The sequence below is a fragment of the Antedon bifida genome, chromosome 5, assembly GCF_963402885.1.
Source record: "Antedon bifida chromosome 5, ecAntBifi1.1, whole genome shotgun sequence".
Classification (NCBI taxonomy): domain Eukaryota; kingdom Metazoa; phylum Echinodermata; class Crinoidea; order Comatulida; family Antedonidae; genus Antedon; species Antedon bifida.
The window spans coordinates 27,844,544-27,870,124 of record NC_136230.1 but is presented as its reverse complement, the minus strand read 5'-3'; the positions used below and the strand labels follow the sequence as shown (position 1 = coordinate 27,870,124).

The following is a 25,581-nucleotide window of genomic DNA, read 5'->3' as shown; positions in this document are numbered from 1 at the left end:
TCGCAATATGAAGCCTAATTCAAAGGCAGTTTGAAGTGTACAATTTCTTATTGGAGAAACAAGCAAATTCAAGTACATTTTTAAATAAACTTTTCAATATAGTTGATGTTGATGTATAAATTAACTAAACTCAGTTGTTTTGACTTGGACGAAATGTTACCTCCCTAAAAACAACAAAAAGATGAATGTTCACACCTGGAAGAGGAAGGAATTTGACCTTGTTCTACCTGATTTGACCTTGTTCTACCTGTGGCCTCCATATTGCTTAGGAATTCTAATAGTAGGGGACTGCGCTAGATTGACATTGCGCAATAGTAACCATCCAATTATTTCAACTAACATCTTTTCTTTGTTCAGGAATATATTTATGTTCGGGTATCAATGAGTTTACTTAAAAGGTATATTTTATAGAGTTTGACAAACTTCACTTGAACCTAACATTCCAAACAACAGCTGCAACCCCTTCCTTACTGAACCAGATACCTTGCTAAGTGTAGACTACCTACCCACAAAACTTGTTTGTTACTTGCCGCTAGATTTTGATATTAAACATTAATGTTTTATTCATGTTTAATCAATTAAATATAGGCAGGGACTACAAACAAATTTATAGAAATAAATGTAATCTAACTGCTCAATATCTTTCCATTTACTAAAGGTGGTTACATTACAAAGTGCAACACAAGTTATTTGACTAATCATTCAAATACTTGGGACTGCATTGCTTGTGTAAGCATTATGTCCTCTAGTTTGAACCAAGCTATACAACATAAAATGCGACTTGTGGTAGAGGAGAGTACGAGCTATTAAACTGTAAACATACCGATCTAACTCTTAAGAAGTCATTAAAATGCAGACATTCAACTTCAATCTACCTCACAACATTCTTACTATATCCCCATGAGAAGGGGCCACATCTCCAGCTTGGCTAAGTCAAGTAAAGGCAATACAATTTGATTATTTCCTGTATTGGCCAACATTTATCTGCACAACTTCCGATTAGCTAGCACTCAAGGAGGTAAACTGATAATGAATATTATTGATGTGTTAAAAACATGTTGATATAATATCATTGGTAATATGTACAATGATATAACTTTAAATAACAGTGAAATCAGAATGAGCAAGTTTTTAAAATAATATTTTAATGCTGATCCGATTTCTTGAGTGTCGAGATCCATATTAGATATATTTCTTTCCTATAGTATAAAAAGTATAGTCTATGTTCTGTGTAAATATAAAGTGTTACATTTAAAAGAAAAACGAGACATAAACCTGTATGCTTGTTGTATTTATAACGCTAAACCAGCATTTCAAAATGCGCAAAATATCTTTGTTCCTATTGCACAAAGAACGAGCAACCATCAAGATAACAAAATCTTTAAATTTAATGCAATAAAAATATTGCAAATTTACACACAAACTAAATTCAGAGAAATTTATTCATAATTTAATAATTATGAAGGTACTTGTCTGCCGCAAATATTGGCATAACCAAAAAAAAAATGTTTAACTAATTCACCGCCCAAGAAACCACAACATAAAATGAAAACGATAAAACCTAAGTCAATCCACCTTTACCTAATATAAAATGCATAAATCATTTCTTTGTTTGAGTAATATTCACCTGTAGCTTTTAGCTAATTAACCAAGAATAAAGTTTGATTAATTGAAAGGGAGTTATTCACCCTATTATTCTCATAGCCGATGAGTCATCCAGGAAATTCCTATTGTACCTATTGACTGGACAATCATTAATTAACAGGCTATTATTTCCTAATTGTTCTCAATTTAAAGAAAATGTTTTAGGAAATAAATCACAAGGATCCAACTTGTAAACCACAACAACTTTTATCAAGTTTATTTATTAAGAGTCATAGTTATATTTATCTATCAATGTGAAGAAGAAACCTGATGTAAAAAAAAATTATAAAACTGATTTTTAGAAAATAGAGGAATTGACCAGTCCACCAAATATACAAATTTACCATTTGACCTATAGAAATATCCTACATGGCCTGACTGCATACAACATTTGGTAAAATTAGGAGGTTTGAAATTACTAATTACTAGTCTTTGTTAACTGAAATCTAACGTAAATCAATGGTACTCTTTCGATTATATTACATCAAATGCAAAATACTTAACCATATTTTAATATATTCAATAGTATACTAAATCCATTGAAAAAAAAAAGATCCATCTAATAGCTAAGTCTGTTTAATTTCTCTTTGTTTGCTGGCATATGCCTTCTTTGATGTTAAAAATGAATGCATAATATGTTGTAAAATAAAATAAAAAGCAAATTTACGGGATTTGAACAGTTAGCAATATGGGATTATCCAGATGCCATACAGCAATCAGTGCAGTAATTGGTTAAAAACAAAGACTACCTATTGGTCCAATATCCGGGTGTATTGATCGCTGTCGAAAAAGCACTTAACATGGATGAATTCAAACCAATTACACTTGATTTTACAACAAATAAGGTAAAAATTTTAAAAATCCAACATGTGCAACCTTTCTTCTTATAAGTTTTACTATCCACTATTATATCCTCCTTTGGGACATCCCCCACTTTGAACTGAATGAGGTCAACCTCTATTCAAGGGACACTCTATTAAGTGGACACCTAAATATAGAGTTTACTGTTATGGTTTTATTCAACTTAAACAATAATGTCAGTAAAGTTACTAAGTACCGAGTTGGATATAATTACAATACATCTCAAGCTTTGTATATTTTCGTAGTATCTTATTTTAAAATGATACTGTGTTATTCCAGTCGTGCCGATATCTGAAGCTGATCAGTTTGTAAACCGTTTTCTGCTCCGATGACTTGCAACTTCGGTTCAAAGCAAGAATGCAAAGAATGAATACGCAGGTAGTAATAAGACTCCGCCTCCCATCAGGTGTTTGAGCTCATTCTGCTTGGCTGAACCGAGTATGGTTTAAACTGTTTCTATGGCCTAATATTCCAATTTTCAGAAATAAAACTAATAATACATAATTTTTAAAAATAATAAAACTGAATAGAAATGAATTAAAAGGGGTGGGCGATAGGTGGGAGACACTAAGAACTACTATAGGAGGTACTGTACAGTATCAAAAGGCATTTTAGGAATGAGGGGAGCTGAAATACCTGTACTACTACTATTGTAAGCTAGGTGTAAACAGACTTGAAAGAAATAGGCTGTAGATCAAAATTATTTGACAAAATCTATTTTTCCAAATTAACATTACAATTAAAATGGAATTTAAATATTTAGAAAATACTATTCAATCAAGTTTTTATGTGAAATTGGTATTTTTTACACAGATATGGATACAAAGAGCAATAAAAACATTAATTATTTAAAAACAACCAAAATATTTGGTCTAATAAAGACAACAGAATAGACAATAATGATGCACAGAATTCATAATTTATGAATAAAATATGGATTTGTGTGTTAAATCCGTAATACTACGGTCACTAGCGTCCATCCAGTACAAATTACTGTATCCATTAGTATCGCCATTAAACTAGCTAAAAGCTTGGAATTAGTACAAAAATGGAAAGTACTTTTACAAAAATGGATATGAAACAACTGACACTGTAACCTATTGCATTCCTTTCTTATAAAAGATTTTACATTTTCGGTCTAGCTAACATATTTTATGGCCACAAAATAAACCCACATGACAGTGATTAAAAGCAATGTGTAATTAAATTTTAAATGTCATTGTCACTTGATGTGACATTCTTGTCTAATTTTATTTTGTTATTATACTTCTTCTTGACGTATTAGATGCAAAACTGCCTTTACAAACAATGACAGAGATAAAGTAGCTAGGGACTTGTCTTCCTGTGATATCTTGATGGTTGTACCACCCGCAATTGATGCTCGCTCTGGGAATTGTGCGATGGATACAAGGGATTAAGGTTTTGTCATTTTACATGCCTTGCTAACAGATCACTGCCACCTTGTCGTCAGCATCAGGATTAACATTTTTTTCCTTAAGTTCATGACATGCTTCTAGCAAGCCATGAATATCATGATAATAGTACCTTTTTATAAAAAGGAAAAACATATACTGACTTCACAAGAAAAATACTTTTTAAAACATCAACCATTAAGATTAACTTTTAAAAAACAAATTTGGACCTCAATATTATTAGAATGCTAAAGATTTCTTGATCAAATTTGTCAAAAGACAAATAAAAACCAAAGTACAAAAATCAAGAGTAAAAACACCCAATATCAATTCCATTATTAAGTTTATCCTAAAAGCTAGAGTCATGAATATTATACGATTGCTTTTATTTGTATATTAATTTGTGCAAGAAGAGACAATGTACATTTTATGCAGTACAGTATACTAGAATTATTGTACAGATACATAAGGAGGGTTAAGTTGTAAAAAAAAAAGATTTGTTATATAATATCTTAAGCACATTCTATTTCACAATCTATTATGCAAACTTTATAAATATTTGATAAAAGTACAAAAAGTAGAGAGCAAAAGTACATGACAATAAAACATTGATGAAAAACATCCACTTATGAAGAATTCCCAGAAGGGATACAAAGCTGAGAGTAATTTCATTTTCTTTCTTTGTTTTGTGCATCATGGGAAAGATACAAGAAGTCGCAATGGGGTCAAGTGAGGTCAAGGGTACCGCCTGGGAAGCCTGAATAGAATGAATGAAAGGGTGGATATTAGAAAGCGTTGATTATGGAAATAATTAAGCTCAGAAATCCAGGTACTAATCCTTACATCTGGTAGTAGTAGGCAACAAAGTAATTATCTACACTACAGTATATTGTATTGTTATCCCAAATATAATTGTTATTAAAATGAAATATTAATATTCTGCAAGGTCTAAATGTACTGTAAAGCAGTTATTGTATCTCATAGTTAACATCATCTTTCATTTTACCTTAATGGTCTCCATTTTTTACAGTAAAATTTTTTCTAAAGTTTTTTAATTCAACTAGCAACAATATCTAATACTGTACATTGCTTGGAGTTGGAGACCACTACAGGACTTTTAATTGTATTGAATGGTATAGATCTCACCCCTAATTTAGGCTAAATTCAGACATTTTAAGACTTTAGTACATTCAATTTCGTAATAAAATCCAAGTATAATCAAAAAACAATTTTTGCAAAATGTCATACACAGGTCCTCTGGGACTATACTTATATATACTTTATACATTTATGAAATGTAGTTGAACATAATTTTGAAATTGACATTAAATTATCTATGAGTGAGTAAGCATAGGGTATGTCCCAAATCATCAATATCTTTTTTTAATGAAATGGATGAATGAAAGGTGTTTTATTAATCCTGACAGACAAGCCAAACAATTGGTTGAAACCAAAAGCGATACATATTCAATGGCTATCATAGAATTTCCATACGGATTAGTTCCCATTGTGTTTAATCCAACACGTTGTCTTTCAATAATTATACAAGTTTTTTTAACACTTTAATTTACACAAAAGATGGCAAGCACGTTTTGGACAAAATATGAGGCCTTGACCTTAGAATCACTCCAATGAAAACCTGTAGTTGTATAATTAACTATTATATTTTAGTTGAAAATTTGACAATTTCTTATATTAGAGAATTCTTGATATTAGTATTACAAAGAAATCCATAGTGTACTGTACATAAAAACAGTAAATATTACAAGATAAATTATGCTGAATACAATATTTAAAAAAATAGATGGGTTATTTTTAACTGACATACCCGGCCAGTAAACCAGGTTATTAAATTAGTCAGAATTCAATTTTAAATTCATCAATATTCAATAATGTTAACATTTAAACCATTTTTGTGAAAAATTGACTGAGCAAATTGGGTAAGTTACTGGAAAGTATTACAAGCTTGACTGTTGTGGTTTTTTACTGCCCAGTGGCCAACCTAAATTGAATGCTGATTGGTGTCTTTACACTCAACAAATGTGAAAGAGAAGGAATCCAAAGCTACTTGTGTACTAAAGATAGAAATGACACTTTTGTATTCAGATCCTGTTGGGAAAAGAATCATCGCGGATAGTTTAAAAAAATCCCATTTCATACACTTTTTTTTAAATGTCATATTTTTTCGAATGTAATTGCACCAACTTGACCTTTAAAAATTGCATGCTACAAATCTGAAATTTTACAAAATCGCTTCAGTCGCTTTTATTTCGTACAATGAGAAGTAAAAATCTCTTTTATGAACATAACGACCTTTGAAATGAAGAAATAGCAAGACAAGTCTCATTAATTACCCGCAATTGGATTTCAACAAAAGATAAAGCATACCAGTTTGTTTTATGATTAATTGGTGGCAAACAACGGGCCTAGAGTTCAGTGACTTAAGACAATATAAAGTGAAGGACGGAACATCCAGAGTTTGAGCCTAGCCCATTGTCTGTGGGGTGAGAGTACAGACTGATGCTTGTCACAAACAATAGACTGATAAATTCACGAAAGCACAGTATGCAAATAATGTTTGAATGGTGGAACAAAACTGGACAAGGTCTATTTGAAGTAGGGGTTGCTCAATGTTCAAAGACTAGCAATATAAAGCAGATTAGCACTGTATTGTGGAAACCTACCAGAGGAGAAAATGCTGTTTTTCCTCTAAGCATTTTTAGCTGAAGAAAATTGACACAATAAAACAACCCTAATTTGTAACTATTTCATTCACTCCGACAGCGAGGCAATTTCATGGCTAGGTACGCTAGTACTATAGCTGACATTTAGTTATTCAAATTGATCATAAACCCACTCAAAATCACTGTTTTATTAAAAAACTTATTGAAAACAAGCAATTTATCATACAGTTTTCCAGAAACAAATACCGAGTTCTACTGTAGTATCATATACAGTACGAACCTCGTGCCAACCTAGCTATTCAGTGTAAAAATGAATGTTAATCAACTGAACAACTTTAATCATTCTTCAGGAATTTTCATTCCAAGTGTCTGGACACAAAATGCCTATCTCAACATGTGGGTACATCCTGTTAATAAATGTAAGGTTGTCTGTTGCGTAATAGCATTCCATTGGTTTAGTAATAAGCCAATTATACCATTACAAGGACCATCATCATGAAGATGAATACAATATGTAATTGTAAACTGTTCATTATTTTAAAATCTGACTGAAGGATAGGGAATCAGATACTGCAGGCCTGAAGGATGATAAAATTTGCATGCTATTGCCAGCTATCCAGTAGGTAGGTAGGATTGGCCAAAAAAGTGTCATGAGCTACTGTAGTTAGCTAGGCCAATTTACTAGCACTTTCGCTGCTTCGAAAGGGCACGGATTTCATGAAAAAGCAAAAGAGGGATTGTTAGAACCCTACTAACTCCCTTGGCACAGGCTTGTACAAACAGCACATATTCACATTATCCAATTTTGAAATAACCTTCCAAGTTCTACTCTAGAAAGCAGATTATACAGTAACTTCAAAACAATAATAATATAATATAGTATATAAATTGTACAAGATAGGTATTACCTACTGTAATTAAGAATCAGGGATATTAATCACTATTATGAAAAGGCCAAAGGTACAGTAATAACTGTGATCCACTATTTACATACAGGAGGTACAGGTAAATACTTCATTGTTGATTACCACATCCTACTAAAGACAAACAAGACATTGTCGCCTATATGAATCAAGTGGACTTTACCCAGATAGTGTACAAAATGGTGTCATTTTGTAGACTGATTGCACCATTATAGATACGGTAACATTTCCCAATTAGGCTGCCAAAATTGTTGTTGGACATTACATATTTAAAAAGTGAAAATCAAAGAGTTTTTCTTTTAATTAAGATAGGTCATTTTTAGATGAGTTGAATATTATTATTAGAAATTATCTTTTCTAAAATTATAAAAAAAATCATTGGATTTATAGGACAGTAGTTTAAAATTGCAAATGAATAAAACTCATCACATCAAAATGTACGGTACTGGCAAGCCCAGTGGTTTGTGGCTTTTTCACGGACAATGCCAATTACTGGAGGGGTATTTAAAGTTTATGTTACTTTTAGTTCTTAATGTCGGTAAACTACTGTACACTAGGCTATAGAAATAGACTAGATAGAGACTTACTGTGAATTGTGAATATAATATTTCATACTTTTCAGATATTTAATATTTACTTTTCAGATATAAATCAGTCTTCGTAGAAGTAGAACTACAATAATTAAATGCAGGCTAAACAAAAATCAATATTATAGCGTGTAGGTCGGATACTGGATCTTGTCAATTAAATTAACACCGAAATCCAGGACATTCATATTCATTTCGGTTTTCTTATCAATGATATTATTAAAATAATGATTTCTTTGATGAACTTTTTGGTAGACCGATGAACTGTATAACTTGACTAGCCTTCAAATTATCCAACAAAATTGTTATTTTGAAAGCAAATGTACTTTCCAGAATTGAAAAGACTTCCAGTTGATTAATTTACTTCTTTTCACTTCGTTAAATTTCTGTACATACGGTACGGCAAGATCAATTGCTTACAAGTAAATGCATTGTTATGGCTGCAACATTCAGTGAGAAGAAAACGACTACAAAATGGTATTTTGATGGAACTGCCCAGCTGGTGAGGTCATCCTATTAACGATGACCTGACTTAGACCTGTAGTAGTATATTTTCTGTAGTATGAAGAGTACATCCAACTGCTTATAATCAATACATGCAGTGGGGATTCAAGATACAAAAATCCCTTCATTTCGAGCCAGCAAATTCTACAAAGAATATTGTACGCAATACATACTGTACAGTAGTAGCCTAAAAAAACTTGATAAATTTCGAAAAAAAAAGGAATTTGTAACTGTAGGTTGAAAGTGCACTACATATAATAGAAGACGGAGTCATTTAACAAAATTCTACAGCTATTTAAATACATTTCAGTTAGAACACTACTGCCCCAAGATGTGGCGATCTAAGGAAGCAAAGAACTCTTACTCGGTTACACTCTTTAGGGACCGCATGGCGTCATTTCAACAGACACCACTAAATACCTCCAGCTTTAACGTACATACAGTACGTCAGTCATTGGCTTACTGATAAGCCTTAGGCCGAATCACCATCTCAATTCATAACAATATTGCAATGAAATTTTGATATAAATTTGCATAGAATTGCAACGTTGTAATCATGATTAAAAACAGTTGATACAATGCCGATGGCTTTTAAAAGATTTTGTGTTCAACAGAGATGCCTTGTCCTCAAGAGCATCACAACAATTTGTTTTTTTAATTCTACAGTTTCTTAAGTCGACAGCATCTTCATATTCAAACGTCAATTTTTTTTTATCTGAACGATCTAATTAAATGATACGGCTTAATAATATTATGAGTACCAATTTAGGCCTACTGATGATATAACATACTGTAACTGTGTAGGGAAAGGTATCCTTGAGGAAGGGGAGGAAAATAAACATTTTGTGAGGTCAAATACCAGTTGCGGAAAACACTGTATAACTGTTAGTACAGTATATTGTACTTAAACCAAAGCCATGTACAGAAAATGAAAATTGGCTATAAAATAAAGCAATCTGCTTCATATTTTATATTACAATACAATACATTATCAGTAACACATTATTTTCATTCAAAAGGCTGATTACATAACTGTAGAAAACTATAAAAGAATAAAACCGAATAAAACCCTGAATAATTACGGAAATAACCGCTCAAAAAACTCAATCTTCTTGTTAAAAGTAAGTAGCAATATAACTAATCACTTAAAACTTCCGATTAAGCAGATGATTTTGAGTCTAGTAACTTGATCCATCGACATTGAAAAACATCCAATAAAAGGCGAGTAATGAAATCAGTGGCTTAATTAGTCTTTACCTAAATTACATTTCTTTCATTAGTACAACGATACACTAACACGAAACCAAGCATTGAACATTATTGATTTCATTGAGATATGACACTTGAACGAAGATCAAAATTCGATGCAATGTACAAACAAATTTCGGCAACGGAGAATCAAGCTTACACTATTACATTCCTCTCGGTGAAACTTTTCAATAATTAACAACCTAAGGAATTATGCATTGAATGTTCTTTCTTTGAATTCAACTGCATTAGATCAATGCAATACAGTATTTCTACAGTACTGTACAGTAATTCCAGATACTGTACTGTACATAGAATCTGTTTTGTTATAACAATGTTACTGTACTGTAACTAGCATTATGCTTGGCAAATCTTGTGTATAACCATGGACCTATTCTAATTTATAGGTCCATGGTATAACTACTGTACAGTATAAACAATTTTTATTGAGACTTTAAAATTTGGCTATATTTAAACAGGAAGTCAATTAACCTGGGTGGGTAACCCACAGATTAGATAAACTACTAAAATTGACAGTAAATTATAAAAGATGGCCATAATGGACATGTGTTTATATCATGAGATCACACTGTTTCCATGATAAACAACATTATGACCAATATCACAGAATCTATACAAATTATATTATCAGTGTAAAATACTATCGTAACTAAAGCATTATAAAACTTGAAGATAAGCATTTCACATACAAACTGAACCATATACTTTGTACACATAATTTACACTGAATGCATACCATACATTCCTCACAACAGCACTGTTAGGTATTAAAATCTCTTATTAAAAAGCCTTTACTATTTACTGGCGCCTTGATCAGTGAACAGTAAAACACTTATTCAGACAAAGTCTACCATAGCACCAGGGGGGAGGTGTACACAAAGTGGCACGTTGCCTTTAATAAACACAACTAATAAATCATTAAAACCTGAAAGCCCTAATGTACACAGTTCGTCAACAATAGATTCTAGGTTGTTCAAATATAATACACAGAAATAATACCTACAGCAAGGTGCATTTATAATACTAAGCCAAAGGAAATCCGAAATCATTGTTTATGATAAGCTCAGCTTAAAATTATTGTATTCATTATATTAGATGAGGGAGGGCAAGTTTGGAAACTATTATTGTAAATGGATTTAGTGTACTTAGTAAATTTCATCAAATATTGAGCTAATGAGAAGGCTGGAGGTTACAGGATTTTTCTGAAGACTACACTTACTGTACATTTGATTAGGACTACATACAAACTAAACTTTCAGAATACTGCCTAAAATGTTCCTCAAACAAAATTTAATCATACAGTAACTTTTATTTCCAATTTTCTACTAAAATATTCTCCACATTAAAAATAAATAATAATTAAGTATGTGCTTACCTTCCGAGTCAATAGTAAACCGTCCAAGCCCACTTCCATTTCGAATGGAATACGTAACTTCTCCATCACGGCCACTATCCTGATCTTCCGCAGTCACTTTCATAACCTTCGTATTAATAGGCACGTTTTCCTCTACGGAACCATTCATATAATAGCGCCCTCCAAAAGATGGAGCATAGACGTTTTCATTAACATCTATGACTTCCACCTGTACGCTACACGTGGCTTTCTTGCGAGGTGAACCACTATCCTTCACCTCAACAAGTAAACTATATACTTGCTGGGTTTCATAGTCTAATTTTTCAGCTAAGCGAATGGTTCCCATCATTGAATCGATAGTAAATTTGCCTTCCCCACCTCTCTTTAAGGAATATGTAATATCTCCATTAGCGCCCTCATCTTCGTCAATCGCCTCCACGTCAATAACTAAAACACGCGTCGGTAAATCCTCCAACATTTTGACTGTGTAGTCTTCCGGTATACATCTTGGTGTGTTATCGTTGATATCTTGTATAGTTACGGTTACAGTGACAGTGCTCGACAACGGAGCACTCTCAGAAGAATCTGTCGCAACAACTCGTAATTCATGTACTGGTATAGATTCTCGATCTAATGCTGTTGCTATGGAAATGTCACCACTAACAGTATCGATTAGGAAGTTATCATTGTCAGTCTGTATACTGTATCTGATTTCACCATTACTGCCAGCATCTATATCATTTGCAGATACTTGTAAAACTACGCTGGCGATGTCTTCACTTTCCTCAAGAAATGTTGAATAATTTTCTCGAACAAATGTTGGACTGTTATCATTGACATCCAAAATATTAATTGTAATATCTTTCTTTGCAGATTTTTCATCCCTTCCAAGATCAGTTACAGTTATGGAAAGATCGTAGCTTACTCTGCGTTCTCTATCCGGCGGGGTCAAGATGCTGAGAACCCCTGATTTGTGATCCAGATGAAATGGAAAATTGTCATTTCCAGAAGAAATGGCATAAACTAGCATTCCATTGAAACCTGGATCTCGATCACGAGCGATGACATCAACAATGGTGCTTCCTCTTGGAGTATTCTCTAGAACGTTAAAGGTACTTGGAAAACCTGCATCAAATTCCGGATCAAAATCGTTTCGGCCAAATCGTTCAGTAAAGTCATCCATTGGTTCATCAATTACTGCATTAGCTTTTGTAGACTTGGATATCATGTCAGTTTGCTTTTCGAGTGCATCAGATGATTCGCAATCAATGGTCACAGTTTTTTTCCTCTCTTTTTTATTATTTGCATTTCGACCATTAATGATGGACACATTCACCCAGAGGTAGCCAGCTGAAGAGGGTGCATCAGATGCCATCAATCTAAGATTGTATACATTTGTGTCTGAATTTTGAATCTCCCGTTTCAAAGATAATGTTCCGGTGGATTTATCAATGGAAAATAAATCATCAACGTTGCCACTAACTATACTAAAACTAACCGTGTCACCATCAAAATCAATGGCAGAAAACACAGCAACTTCATTGCCACTACGAATATCACGGGAAATTGTACCACTACAGTAAGATTTTTCAAACATTGGTTGATTATCATTAACTCCCCTCAATGTGACAAGGACATCAACTTCTGCCTCTCTTCTGAATGGAGAACCCCAATCAGAAGCTCTAATATGAAGCCGGAAATTCTTCCTCATTGTCTCATAATCTAACACCATTGTAGTATTAATATGACCTGTAAATGGGTCGATTTGAAAGGGAACTGGTTCGAGATTTGCGATGCTGTACGAGACATACCCATTTTCTTCATCGTCATCATCAGTTGCCGATACCTGAATGACTGGTGAATTTATCGGTAGGTTCTCTTCTACAGATGCTTCATATCGCTTTTTCTGGAACACTGGGAAGTTATCATTTTCATCTTTTACTTTGATGCCAACAAATGCAATGTTGGATGGATCGTTGGAAGTACGGATTGTTAGGTTAAAATTTGCAAATCGTTCACGATTAAGGGCCTTTGCCGCAGACAGGTATCCAGTAGCAGGATTGATATTAAAAGATGATCGTTTATTTCCTGCTGCTATGTTATACTGTGGACGTATATTGTTACTAGATAGAACCTGTTCCGACGCCACAGTGAATATTGGTGCATCCATTGGAACCAACTCGGAAACAGTTATTTCAAAGAATTTCTGTGCAAAGTATGGAATTTGTTTATTACTTTGTTCAACGGTTATTCTCTTTGAAGAACTTTTAGGTGGCCCACCAGAATCTGTCGCTACAACAGAAAGAGTAAAGCTCAAGGGAAGATCACTTGGAAAATCTTTAGCGATTGTTACTGCATACGAGTCTTCATATTTATCACGTTTTGTGATTTCAAAATGGTCGCTGTAATCCCCACTTAGCAAAACAGATCGAATTCCACCATTTTCTCCAAGATCATCATCATTTACTGTTAGCAATGCTATTACTTTACCTATTTGAGAGTCCAATGTAAGTTTCTCCAAGCTGTCAACTGTAATAATTGGTGAAAAATAGTTCACTTCCACTACTTTGATATTGATTGAGGTTGTACTAGTTCGCGGCGTATCATTTCCGCCACGATCCTGAGCTTGAATTAACAACGAATACTCTGCCTTTTCTCGATGAGGTCTTAGAGGCCTTGTTAACGAAATTCCTCCACTAGTAGGATGTATAACAAAGTACTCCGTATCCTCGAGAAATTGATAGTAGATATCAGCGTTTGTCCCTGAATCCGCATCGCTGGCTTTCACTGTACAGATTGTGGTCTGAACTGGTGTATCCTCTCGAATGTTCAGAGGTTCGGAGGAGCCTAAGAATATAGGTCTCAAATCATTGATATCCTCAATTGTAAGCTGGATTTCAGTCTCCGTCTCAAGCGTATTGTCATCTTGATCAGTGGATCTAGCCGTCACACGCAGAACCCAGCTTGGAGTTCTTTCTCTGTTTAACGTTGTCTTTGGATGGATTCTTAAGAAGACAAAATCTCCCACTTGCTTTGCATTGTCTACTTTAAAAGTTGAAGATTCCCTTCCTTGAATTGTGTAGACTATTTTCGACGACAGTTCCAAATCTGTTACATAAATACCCATTTTAGTTTCAGATGTTATGTAGATATTTGTTTTACTAGTCTCTTCTATAGACGCTTTGTAAACGGCCCGAGTAAATTCAAATCTTCCAGTCTGGGCTTCGATGACCACAGTGTTGAGTAACACCAGTAACAGGCCCCACATTACTCCTCTTTGGGTGCTCATTTTAACGATGTGATATTCCAGTTCCTTCGTGATGTACGATGAAATGAAGGATGAGCGTCACACTATTATGTTCAAACCTGAAAAAACAAATTAAATCTCATTAATAATAATAATAAGTTGTATTTCATAAAATGTCCTCACAAACAATTCTATATATAAAGTGAATAAATATAATTTAACACAATATTATTTTATTTTACCATGTAATAAAATTTTGATTAAAATATACAATTTATTTGTTGAATGGTGAATAGAATATTATTATAGGAAGTCCTAAAACAATTTATCACACCTGACTAAATCTTAATTAAAAATAAACAATCAGTATAGCAATTAGGCCTACTACTCAGTCTCAAGTCTGGACATGAATTTTTGATTTTTTCGATTTTTAACAATGAGAAAAAAACACATGCAAAAGGGGAATCAAAATATTGTACATGTATACACATATTAAATTTATACCATACAGTAAATGCTCATAACATATGTACTGTTTTTCAAAATAAATTGATCGATTACCACATGATTGAAAACCAGTCTATTACCGATGCTAATCAAAGGCCCAGGGTCCAGGGAGTGATGGTCTCATCTCCTCCTCAAACGGTCCCAAATAACCCAACTGGGTATGGACTTACGCTCGCTCCGGTCTGGTTACGCTAGAGTAGGAGGATAGAAAACAAAATTTAATTACATACCTTACTGTTAGTTACATCATTTACAGATAAGGAATCCTCTCGCATATACCAAACAATAATTATTCCAAATTCACATAAATATAACGAGTAATTCCTATTAAAATGTCCAAGAACAAATAGTTATCTCATGAATGAAACGCTCCTGACGCCGACCATGCGATAAATGATTGCCGAGATTGTGTTTACACGACACACAGCTGACTCAAACTTGCTAACTCAACTTTTCTAAAGATTTACGCATACACATCCGCTATGAAAACCTAGATCGCAAACAACTACCAAAACGTTAATTTTTGCTAATGAATAGAAAGTATTGAATTCATATAGTTTAATTATTTTCATACATTTCCCAAAATTGTTTTATTTTACAAAATGAGCAGTATTATACAAATTAATTTGAATTTTTCGTTTCGCGTGTTGATATGTCAGTATGTTGTGTGGTGAGACTTCAATCGATAAGTCCAGATTGGTGGCGCTCTCCATCTAGCAATCTGCATTTTAAAAAAAAATTTAGCCCAAAATCTCTGGCGCCCATTTAATATTTTTTATTACCCGTATAAAGCCTTCTACGCTTTTACTATGACATTATAATATTTTCAACTAGATGTGATGTCACTAATAATACAAAATCTAGAAAATAACTAAATACTGATTTGAAAACAATTGCAATTATTAAGTTTTTATTATAAATATTGTGGACTGAAGATATTTTCGGTATAAATTATAGTACAGTTCTATAGACTATAGTTATAATAATAAATAGGCCTAATCAAATATAAATATTTATCAATTTATTTGTTTTAAAGTAAGAATGATGTGTCATGTTTTTTTTCTTGAACTCAGAATGCAACCGAATTACAACATTATTGTTACCGGCGCTAATCTAACATTTTTTACGTTTCCAAAGTTCATCAAACTTCCAACAAAATGCATAGTCACAGGACAGATAAACCACGATAGTCCACATTATTCATGTACAGTCTAGTAGTTGCCTTTTCTTGTATCTTATATAAAATCAGTAACTAATCTGCGCGTGCCAATAACACGCGTTTCCTAAACGCACTTCCGTTACGCTTGCGTTGCACGAAGTAACTAACCGCGCATTTACACGCATTTCCGATTTATAAACTTCGGCAATATACTGTACTGTAGTATGTTAAACTGAATAAAAAAAATCAACTGTTAGTAAAATTAAACTAATTATTATCACTTAGGATTTAATAAAAATTTACATAAAAATATTTTAGCGTTCTTGTGTCAAAACAGCCCAACTTAATTTGCCGATTTTACCGAATCATGTTGTTGTGTGTTCTTCCAAAAACCGACCGTTTTTGAAACGCAAAAATGTGTATTTAGTGCACATACCGTACGACCAGGGCAGGGAAGAGAAGAGTACGATTTTGTAATTCGTGAAATTATCGTAACGATTTATCTGCGACTTGCGGTTTACCCGGACGCGATTTTTTTTATCGTACGTAAATTGGTATGTGAAAGATAGCTGACCTACTTTCTAAATATAACTTCTAACCCTCTAAATAATCTCTCTCACTATAAAGTAAAAAGAAGTTGCTCTGCGATTCGAACCACATACATCGACATCATTATTATTTACAGTTCTTACACACAGATTGCGTGTTTATTCTGTTCTCTTAAAATGTGCGATACAGACACGGCCGACAATGTGCAAAAATGGTATTTTAGCCAAGCGTAAGCTCATCCTTCACATACATAATCGGACAATCATTGACGGCACAATTTATTTAATTTTGGTGTAGTGTAAAAGGATCTCAAATATTAGCACCCACATTATAAATACGGTTGTAAAGCTTGTACACGGATTTGGCGCGCAAAATTAAGTTGAGCGGCCTTCTAAAAAATAATTCAAAAACCATACGAAAAAGCGCGCGAACATTGCAATGATACAAAGTAAGGTTATTCTCACTTGGATAAAATGTACATTGTCTTTACATCTCAATTGGCAACTTCACAGATAGAGACACACTGCCGAAATCCTGACGGTGGTGGTCTCTTTGTTTTCGGACATAATATGCACGTGTCCCCCATGATTCTCATTTCCCCACCCAACTGCTCAATCCCTAAAAAAAAACCCGAATGGTCTCTATTTTATTTGTACGTATCTTGGACAAAAGTGTTACACAAATTTAGTTATCTATTTTGAAAAACCACAATAATAAGACAATACACCACTATAAAATTGCATAATTTATTTAATTGTACTATTTCTTTAAAAAAGTACTGAATCATGGTAATAAATCAAACATTAATCACATATTTATTTAGTACAGTATTTAGATTTCACTTTATTTAGACTTTAGAAATTTTCACTGAAATCAAGTTTACTAGACTACTTTAAAAATCTTTTACTATATATTTTTTAATTAAAAATTACATGACACCACACTACTATAATTTAGGTTTCAAATTGGAAACTTAAATGGTCTTTATTTAGAAACAGCCTTCAATTTGAAGGAAGAGCTGCAACTGGAATCTTTGGTCTTGGAGACATCTTAATCTAAGAGTTTCAATTTAAGGTCTGTAACTAGAGGTCTAATTTGAGGGCCAGGAGAGCTGAAACTACGTAATCCTTACAATATTTTAATTCTTAACTGTAACAATTTAAGTTGCACTTATTGTCTTTGGTTTAAAAGATTATATAACTATTCACATTGAAATTTTAACAAATTTCAAATTTAATTCTGATGATTCCTTGATTAAATATTAACCTAAATTAAATACAATAAAATGTTTTATTTTTGGAAGTATGCATTACATTGCACAGGATTATTTAAAATGTCTATACTAGAACTAAAATTATCACAATTAAAATGAATACTTTTTATGGAGATTAAAACATTGGTTTTATGGAAAATATGTGTACTATAATTACTGGAACATTAAATTCAAAATGTTAAGATAGTATGTAGTAATAGTAATGGTACTTATATTCAAATAACAACATTTTAAATGTTTAGTCATCATAGTTTCTTCCATTTCCATCAACCTTACTGGCTAACCTTTTCCCGAGGGATATGATACTCATTCCGGGCACAAGGATCCAGAAACCATTTGGAATGAAGAAGCAAAAGATTAGAAGAAGTGGATCACTCGTCCCGATCATGTCGTTTCCATTACAAAAGTCGGTGTACATCAGCATATAGAGGACAGTCTTCCACCACGTCATTGTGTTGACAATTAGCGCTAAAACATCTGTAAACTTGCTACCAACTCGATTCTGAAAGATCAACATTTGATACATAATTATGACATTTTTCACACATACAGAGATCTATTCCAGGCATACAATATGTCAGTTGTTTCCACTCATTCTAAATTAATAATAAATAACCTAAGAAAATTCTTTTTCTTTTAAATCTTAAGCTCTGTCTACACTATCAAACTTTATGTGACAAAAAAAAGTGATGTGATTTTTTGTCAAAATAGTTTGATAGTGTGGACAGAGCTTTAGATGATGAAGTCCATTCCATAACTGGTTTGATAGTTTTTCACTTAAGCACTATCATGACTTAAGAAAAAAAAGTAATACATTCTGGTTTGATCACTGCAGTGCAAATTCTTTCATTTTAAAGTTCCTCAATATGCACTACTGCATGATTGCGGTGAGTCTATATCCAACTTACTAGTACAAGTGTAGTAGACTGTACTCATATACTCCACATTATAAACTCTGTGTCTCTAAAATTTGTGAAATGGTTATTTATATCTATAATAATCGACCATTTTGCCAATTCATGTTTAAATTTCATTTATGCATTTTTACGAGCAGATAGCATCTATTTTCAGGAAATTAAACCCTCAAAAGTATAAATGAATGATTAGGTTGCGGTATTACATTACATACATTTAAATTTAACAAATGTATTCAACAAGGGAAAATTGCTAAATTACATGGAAACAGCTGAAGCCGTCCAGTATTTATACCTCATGATAAAAATCGTATAGTATTTTATCTGAATTCTCTGAAATATTTTATGTGTGTTTCTATTAATAGCTCATTACAAATCATTAATTTGCCACGTTTTTAAATACCGGTTTAAGTTTGAAATAGTGTAATCAAAAACGTATTGTAGAAAGTGATTTAATGAATACCATCATTGTTTTATCAATAAGAATTCACCGCCATGTTTGCTTAGTATTCAGTGCTTTACCTCGAGTGCTTGATAAATGGTTTTTGTGGTATTTGATCAACGAGTCGTAAAAAACCGTCACTTATGATTGATTCTACCCACGTTTCTTTATGAAATATTTGATGAATGTAAAACTAAAAATATTCAATCCTCAAGGTTTTTCATTTAAAAATAGTGATACAAACAATTGAAATTAATCAAAGTGTAGTTACTTTCTCTCTTTTCTTCATAATAAAAACCCAATTTGTATGCAACACAAGTTATTAAATAAATAATCAATTAAATCTGGTCTCTTATAGTATCCTTTCTAAAACTTAAAAAGCATTTAAAAATTTCTTCTATAAACAAAAGTCAAAGTTAATCATGTCTCTGGTCTATGCTTATAGTTACCACCAGATCTACTTCTTCTTAAAAACTTCATAATTTTCCATTTGATTGTTTTGTATTTGTGAGTATTATGGAAGGGGCTGAGAAAGACCTGTACACCGGGGATATCCACTACTCTTCCAAAGATGCACTGGGTTCTTTTGAGTTTTTAGTTTATTAGGAAGACTTGTTCTACCACCAGAACTTTGAACTAGAGTAAAGAAGAACCTTAAACCTTTGAGTACACACAAGACAGATGTGTACACTGGACAGTTTATCAAGAAGACTTGTTCTACCACCAGAACTTGAACTAAAGTAAAGGAGAACCTTAAATCCGACATGCCGATTGTATAGCTATGGTTCGCAAAGGCGCCCCTGCCTTAACCTCACTCGACTCAAGTCAGTACGTAAGCCCCTTGCAGGACTAAAAGAAAAAAAACTGCTGTATAATAAATGATGAGTATTAGAGAACCTATACTATACACATGCACAACATTTATCATTTTGTAATATATTGCAATCAAAATCAATCATAAATTACAAGATACTCCATACAAGGTATCAACATGAGTTACCCTAAGGGTGATTGCAAATTGTTGCACTAGACTGAAAAGTATTTTTAGAAATTCAGAGAATCAATTCAGAGAGAGGCAATTTGATAAATTGATATGTTTCCGATAAACACATTATAAGAAATGGAAGAATTTGTGAAAAGAGTTCAAGACATGGCAGTGCCTTTGGTTCGTTGGGCAAAAAGCTGTAACGTCATTGCCTCAAGCTTTGAAAGAGTTCAAGACATGGATGGCAGGGCCGTTAGTTCCTTGGGCAAGAAGCTTTACTGGTATTGCCTCAAATTTTAGAAAAATTCAAGACCTGTCAGTGTCATTAGCTCTTTAAGCATGAAGTTCTGTTGTTGACAAAAAAACCACCTGTATAGTATACAAAAAGAATAAAACTCAAAAGTAGTAAGAGATTATCCATTCGTCTGTGGTACAATAGATCACGAAAGAATTGGAAAGTCTGCAGCACTGAACGACTATACGCCTTCTTCTTTAATGGCTAACCATATAGACAGCAGAAATATAACAACTTAACACTGATTTCCAAATCTATATATACTTCAAAATTTAGATACAATTAATCAAAAGGTTAAAGTTGAAATTGCTTGTTTTTCCCTTTTTCAGTTGCTTAGGGCCGAGACTGTGATTGATTTGTTTTTCTAGATATTAAGTAATGTCGTTGCATTTACTATATTCCTATTGATTACTTTAAGTAGAAGTCTAACAGATCTATATTTCAGTATAATGTCATGTATGCAAAGTGAACAAACAGAACCTTCCTTTCTAAAGTCATTTGCTGAACCAACGAAGCCAAACATTTTTTATTTTTTACATAAATTTCCTCCCTCCTCCTCATTGAGCAGTTTGAACAGTTTTGGACAAATTAATTCATTTCTTTCATCAATTCAAGTCATTTTAAACATTTTCTCCATCTTGTTTGTTAATTAATTGTCGAATGAAGTTTAGACGAATGAAAGAGTTATTTTTAGGAACCATGCCAAATTATTCTACTTCAGTTACTGCAGTAACTAAATTTTGTTTACTCTATAAGCAGGTTCATGTAATTATTTTTTATTACCACTGTTTATTGCAATGACTGCTTCACCATTAGAACCAAACTAAAATCATATTGCAATTTAAAAACTTACTGCAAAAACTGCAGTAGAATAATTTTGACATGATCCCTAACTTCTAAAAACAGATCATAAGGCCTGCATCTCACAATTCGGTATTATATGAGTTTATCAGTACAAAAATAAATTCAAAATAGAAAACTGAATAAAACTAACAGCTCAATATATTTTTTTTCTATAAATAAATGTGTTCCTTTTAGTTTAAATTTAGATATTTTGATAGGTGTTCTTTACCAACTAAAAAAGCCTAATTGAAATATTTGAAAAAAAAAATGCAGATGACAATAATATAACCATTAATGTTTTCCTGGAATTTTAGAGTATATTTTTGGTAATAAAGGTTTTCTTTTATGTTATTTTCATAATTTTATCAAAGAATAAATCCTTTTAGTGCCAACATGTGTCCTTCAATTATAGACAATAACAAACAGTAATACTTTCGTTCTTTCGTTTGGTTTTTCAGTTTAAGAGAAGGGGATAGTGAATCAGCAAGGATAATTTAATTTATCAAGATTTGTGAAAGAAATGTCAAATGTTGGCTTGAGGAAATTCGGCAAAAAAAATCTCTTTTGCAAAGTGATATCTCAGAGAAATGAACATATTAGTATCATTTTTTTGTTTAAAGTGCAAAATAATATGTTGTAGAGTGCTTTTTTTCCAAAGGCATCTTGTTACAAACACTGTACTTTGTTAGGATCTTCTGTGACAAATATTTGAATTTTTGACAAAAAATATATTACTATTTAAATATTTCATTTATTTCAGCAATTATATAATTTATTAATTTTCTCAACTTTGTTTTTATAAAATATATTTCTGGGAAAAAATTGTACATTTCTTTTCATTTAAAAAAAGGTAAATAAAACTGTTAGGCAATGTGAAACAGGTGTATAAATCTCTGTCTACACTGTCAAACTACTGTAGTTTGAAAAAAAAAAGTATGGTAATGGTAGTGATATGCCAAAATATGGTAGTGATATGACATCATCATGTCTATATGTGGGCACATCACATTTTTTTATAGTGTAGACGGAGCTTTAGATTGCATAATTAATATTCAACACCCCTACAATTCTTTACAATGGCATTTTAAGTACCATTGAACTTTGTAATGCAAACACCCAATAAAAATGTAAACATCCTTTTCTGTTTACTATTATGTCTATTATTAAGAAAGGAAGCGTTTGATTTGCGCAAGTTAAATATCTAAGCAAATAAAATTGGAGCCAGGCACCACCATTATAGATTAATAAATTAAAATACTTTTATTCTATAAACATAAACATGTTTACAATTTGTAGATAGGCAGGAACACAAATAAAAAAGATATCAGGACATGAACCAATGTTCTAAATCCTCAAACACTAAAATAAATCACAAGCTTAACTTAATCCAGACATTAGCTTATGTCAACATGCACGAAACGTGTGTGGATTCAACATGAGATAGAACATCTTAATAATTAGCCAAATCTGATATAATAAAAATTCAATTAATTCTGCATGAAATATCTCTGCCGAACATTTACTAGCTTGTTCTGGATGTCTATCTATAATTGGCAAGCATTTATATAATTGGTAATGTGCACATAAAGTCATGCACAATATCAGTACACAGTACATATCTTTACATTACACATGTAAACATACTTGAACAACCTATCTACGCATTATCATAGTCGACAAAAAAAAGAGCTTCTGTAAGATAAGGAAAAAAAAATTCTGTAAACAGCTGTTTTAATGACAATTATTATAAATCTTAATCTTTATATTGTACTACATTGACTTTCAGTTAAATTTTAAGAAAGAATTAAAAGATGTTAAATGATATTTGATAATAATTAAAAAAAGTAAAGGTGTAATACGATTATTTTAAATGACACACACACACAAATATGAGGTAAAAGGTGAGTCCTATAATCCTAAACATGGGGAATGAGCAGTCAGGAGCTCATTGATAAAGCTTTGGCCTTATGTGGTAGGGTGGTCAGTTCCTTTCCACACTGCATGATTCTCCCAATTTCCAAGCAGGTTCAGTTGAGTGGAATGGAAGTCTTTCTGTATGAGATATGTTCTAAACATTCAGCTATTGCAACTCTAACCTAATCACTGGCGTAACGCAGAAACCCGAGGCCCCTGGTTTAGGAAACCTAAGTGGCCCTCCAAGTTCCAACGATGGAGGCCTCGGACGTTTTTAGCCCTTTTCGGCATATTTTAATGCCTGTTTTTCCTCTCGGCACTGCTCAGGGGCCCTGTTATGCTCAGGGGCCCTGTTATGCTCAGGGGCCCTGTTATGCTCTAGGGCCCCTGGGTTTAGACAGTGAGCGCTCATAGCCGTTAAGCCACTGTGCCTACTATTAAATTTAGAAACATAGATATCAGAAGATAAATTCTGTACTGCATAATTAACCTTGACAATTGAACATTAGCAATGTATCCTCTCAATCTGATATATGATAGGAAATGTAACATCTGAATAATTTCACCTATGAGACATACATACATTTATGGTAAATTTACCCCTACATTATACCATTCTAAATATATCAAGTTATGTACATACATAAGAAGTAGGTTAATAGACCTAATGTACCAGAAACCTCTACAAAGTCACAGTTAATTACTGGAAATTGAACATCTGAAATTAGATATCAAAGTTAAAAAAAGTTCAGCAGAGGCCCAGGATCCAGAATTTTTTTAAACAGGGCAGTGCTAACATAAAATATTAATAATCTGTCACATATTATATCAAGCACTACTCTTATATTTTCATATTGTATTCTATTTTTGATATTTTATTAAAATAAAAGATACAGATATATATATATATATATATATATAAATTACTTAGAGGCTTAGTAATATTTGTTTTTACCAGAAAATTCTCTGTTTGTTCCTTCATGACCCAACAAGTTTGTTCCTTTAGTAGGGTAATATATCTATCTATCTCTACCCATAGGGAGAAAATCTTTTGTTCTTTTTTTCGCCTTAAGGACAGTATTTTTTTGCCTTAACGAACGACTCCATTTGTTCTCGAACCTAACCTTTTGTATATGTTTCTCCCTAAGTCACTTATAGGCTTATGTCTTGAATAGGGGTTGGTCGTCCTGATAAAACATATATTACTGCTCATTCGTTTCCCAGGCTAGTAGTACTACCGTATAGCCATATTTCTTTACAATTATTGCTGTGTCTGTAATGTAGGCCTACGTGGGTGATAGAAATTGAGGAGCACAAAGAGATAAATATGATTTTTCAGACAGAAAATAAAGACCGACATAGGACTCATCATAATTTGTTGGCATATTGGCGCCACTTAATTTTTTTGCTAATTTCCTTTAATGTTCATGTCATAACCACGAATGCTCATCAGATAAGATAAGATAACAATCTATCACAGTAGCGATCTTTTGCCCCGTGTATCTGTCAATCAAATCAGATCAATCATCTGATTCGCTGATATTATGATTAATATTTGTGAATCATGTGAAAACAGGTGGGGTGCCTTGAACCCGGTGTGAAAACAAGGGTACTGTGTGGGGTAACAGTGAGGAACATTTAGTTGCAGTGATTATACGTTGTCTGCAATCTAGTAATGTAGTGTAATGGCAGAAGGCGGACTGGTTAAATAGTGCTAGTGCTATCTAAGGATACTTAATCCGATAACAGTCTTCATGTTATGATATTAAGAGTTTCATTTAAGACTGGTGAAGTGGTTGTTTGATGGGAAACAAAATAACAGGGATGAGAAACTAAACGACAAGGATGTGGAACAAAACGACAGGGAGAGGAAACTAAACAACAGGGATGGGAAACCAAACGAATACCCAACTAAACACCAGCGATGCTGAGAGATTTCGTCATGAACTTGAACAGATTTTATGTTATACCGAATTGTGCAAAAGTGTAATATAGGTGTTGGCTGGTGATACTAGGTGGTGTGCTGGGTATATGAACAGCTGTTGAATGGGAGAGAAATGCATACATTTTTAAAGAGTAATGCTCTGTCTACACTATGAAACTAGTTTGATAAAAAAAAGTGATGTCCTCAAATATGGTAGTGATATGACATCATCATGTCCATATATGGGCACATTACATTCTTCTGTCGGATAACATTTGATAGTGTAGACAG

At 32.8% G+C, this 25,581-nt stretch overlaps 2 protein-coding genes across 8 annotated transcripts in view; both read right to left on the bottom strand.

The window, feature by feature from the left end:
* Window positions 1-14,459, bottom strand: part of LOC144841877 (protocadherin Fat 1-like) — a 76,333-nt gene extending 61,874 nt beyond the window's left edge. For all 6 annotated transcript variants that reach the window (XM_078698148.1, XM_078698150.1, XM_078698153.1 and 3 more), the window contains exon 1: window positions 11,260-14,459. In XM_078698148.1, the coding sequence (XP_078554274.1) occupies window positions 11,260-14,365 (3,106 nt within the window). In that variant the 5' untranslated portion in view covers window positions 14,366-14,459. The remainder of the gene's footprint in view (window positions 1-11,259) is intronic.
* Window positions 14,460-17,601: 3,142 nt separating this feature from the next.
* LOC144841887 (uncharacterized) overlaps window positions 17,602-25,581 on the bottom strand; it is a 38,842-nt gene continuing 30,862 nt past the window's right edge. For both annotated transcript variants that reach the window (XM_078698173.1, XM_078698174.1), the window contains exon 5: window positions 17,602-18,475. In XM_078698173.1, the coding sequence (XP_078554299.1) occupies window positions 18,212-18,475 (264 nt within the window). In that variant the 3' untranslated portion in view covers window positions 17,602-18,211. The remainder of the gene's footprint in view (window positions 18,476-25,581) is intronic.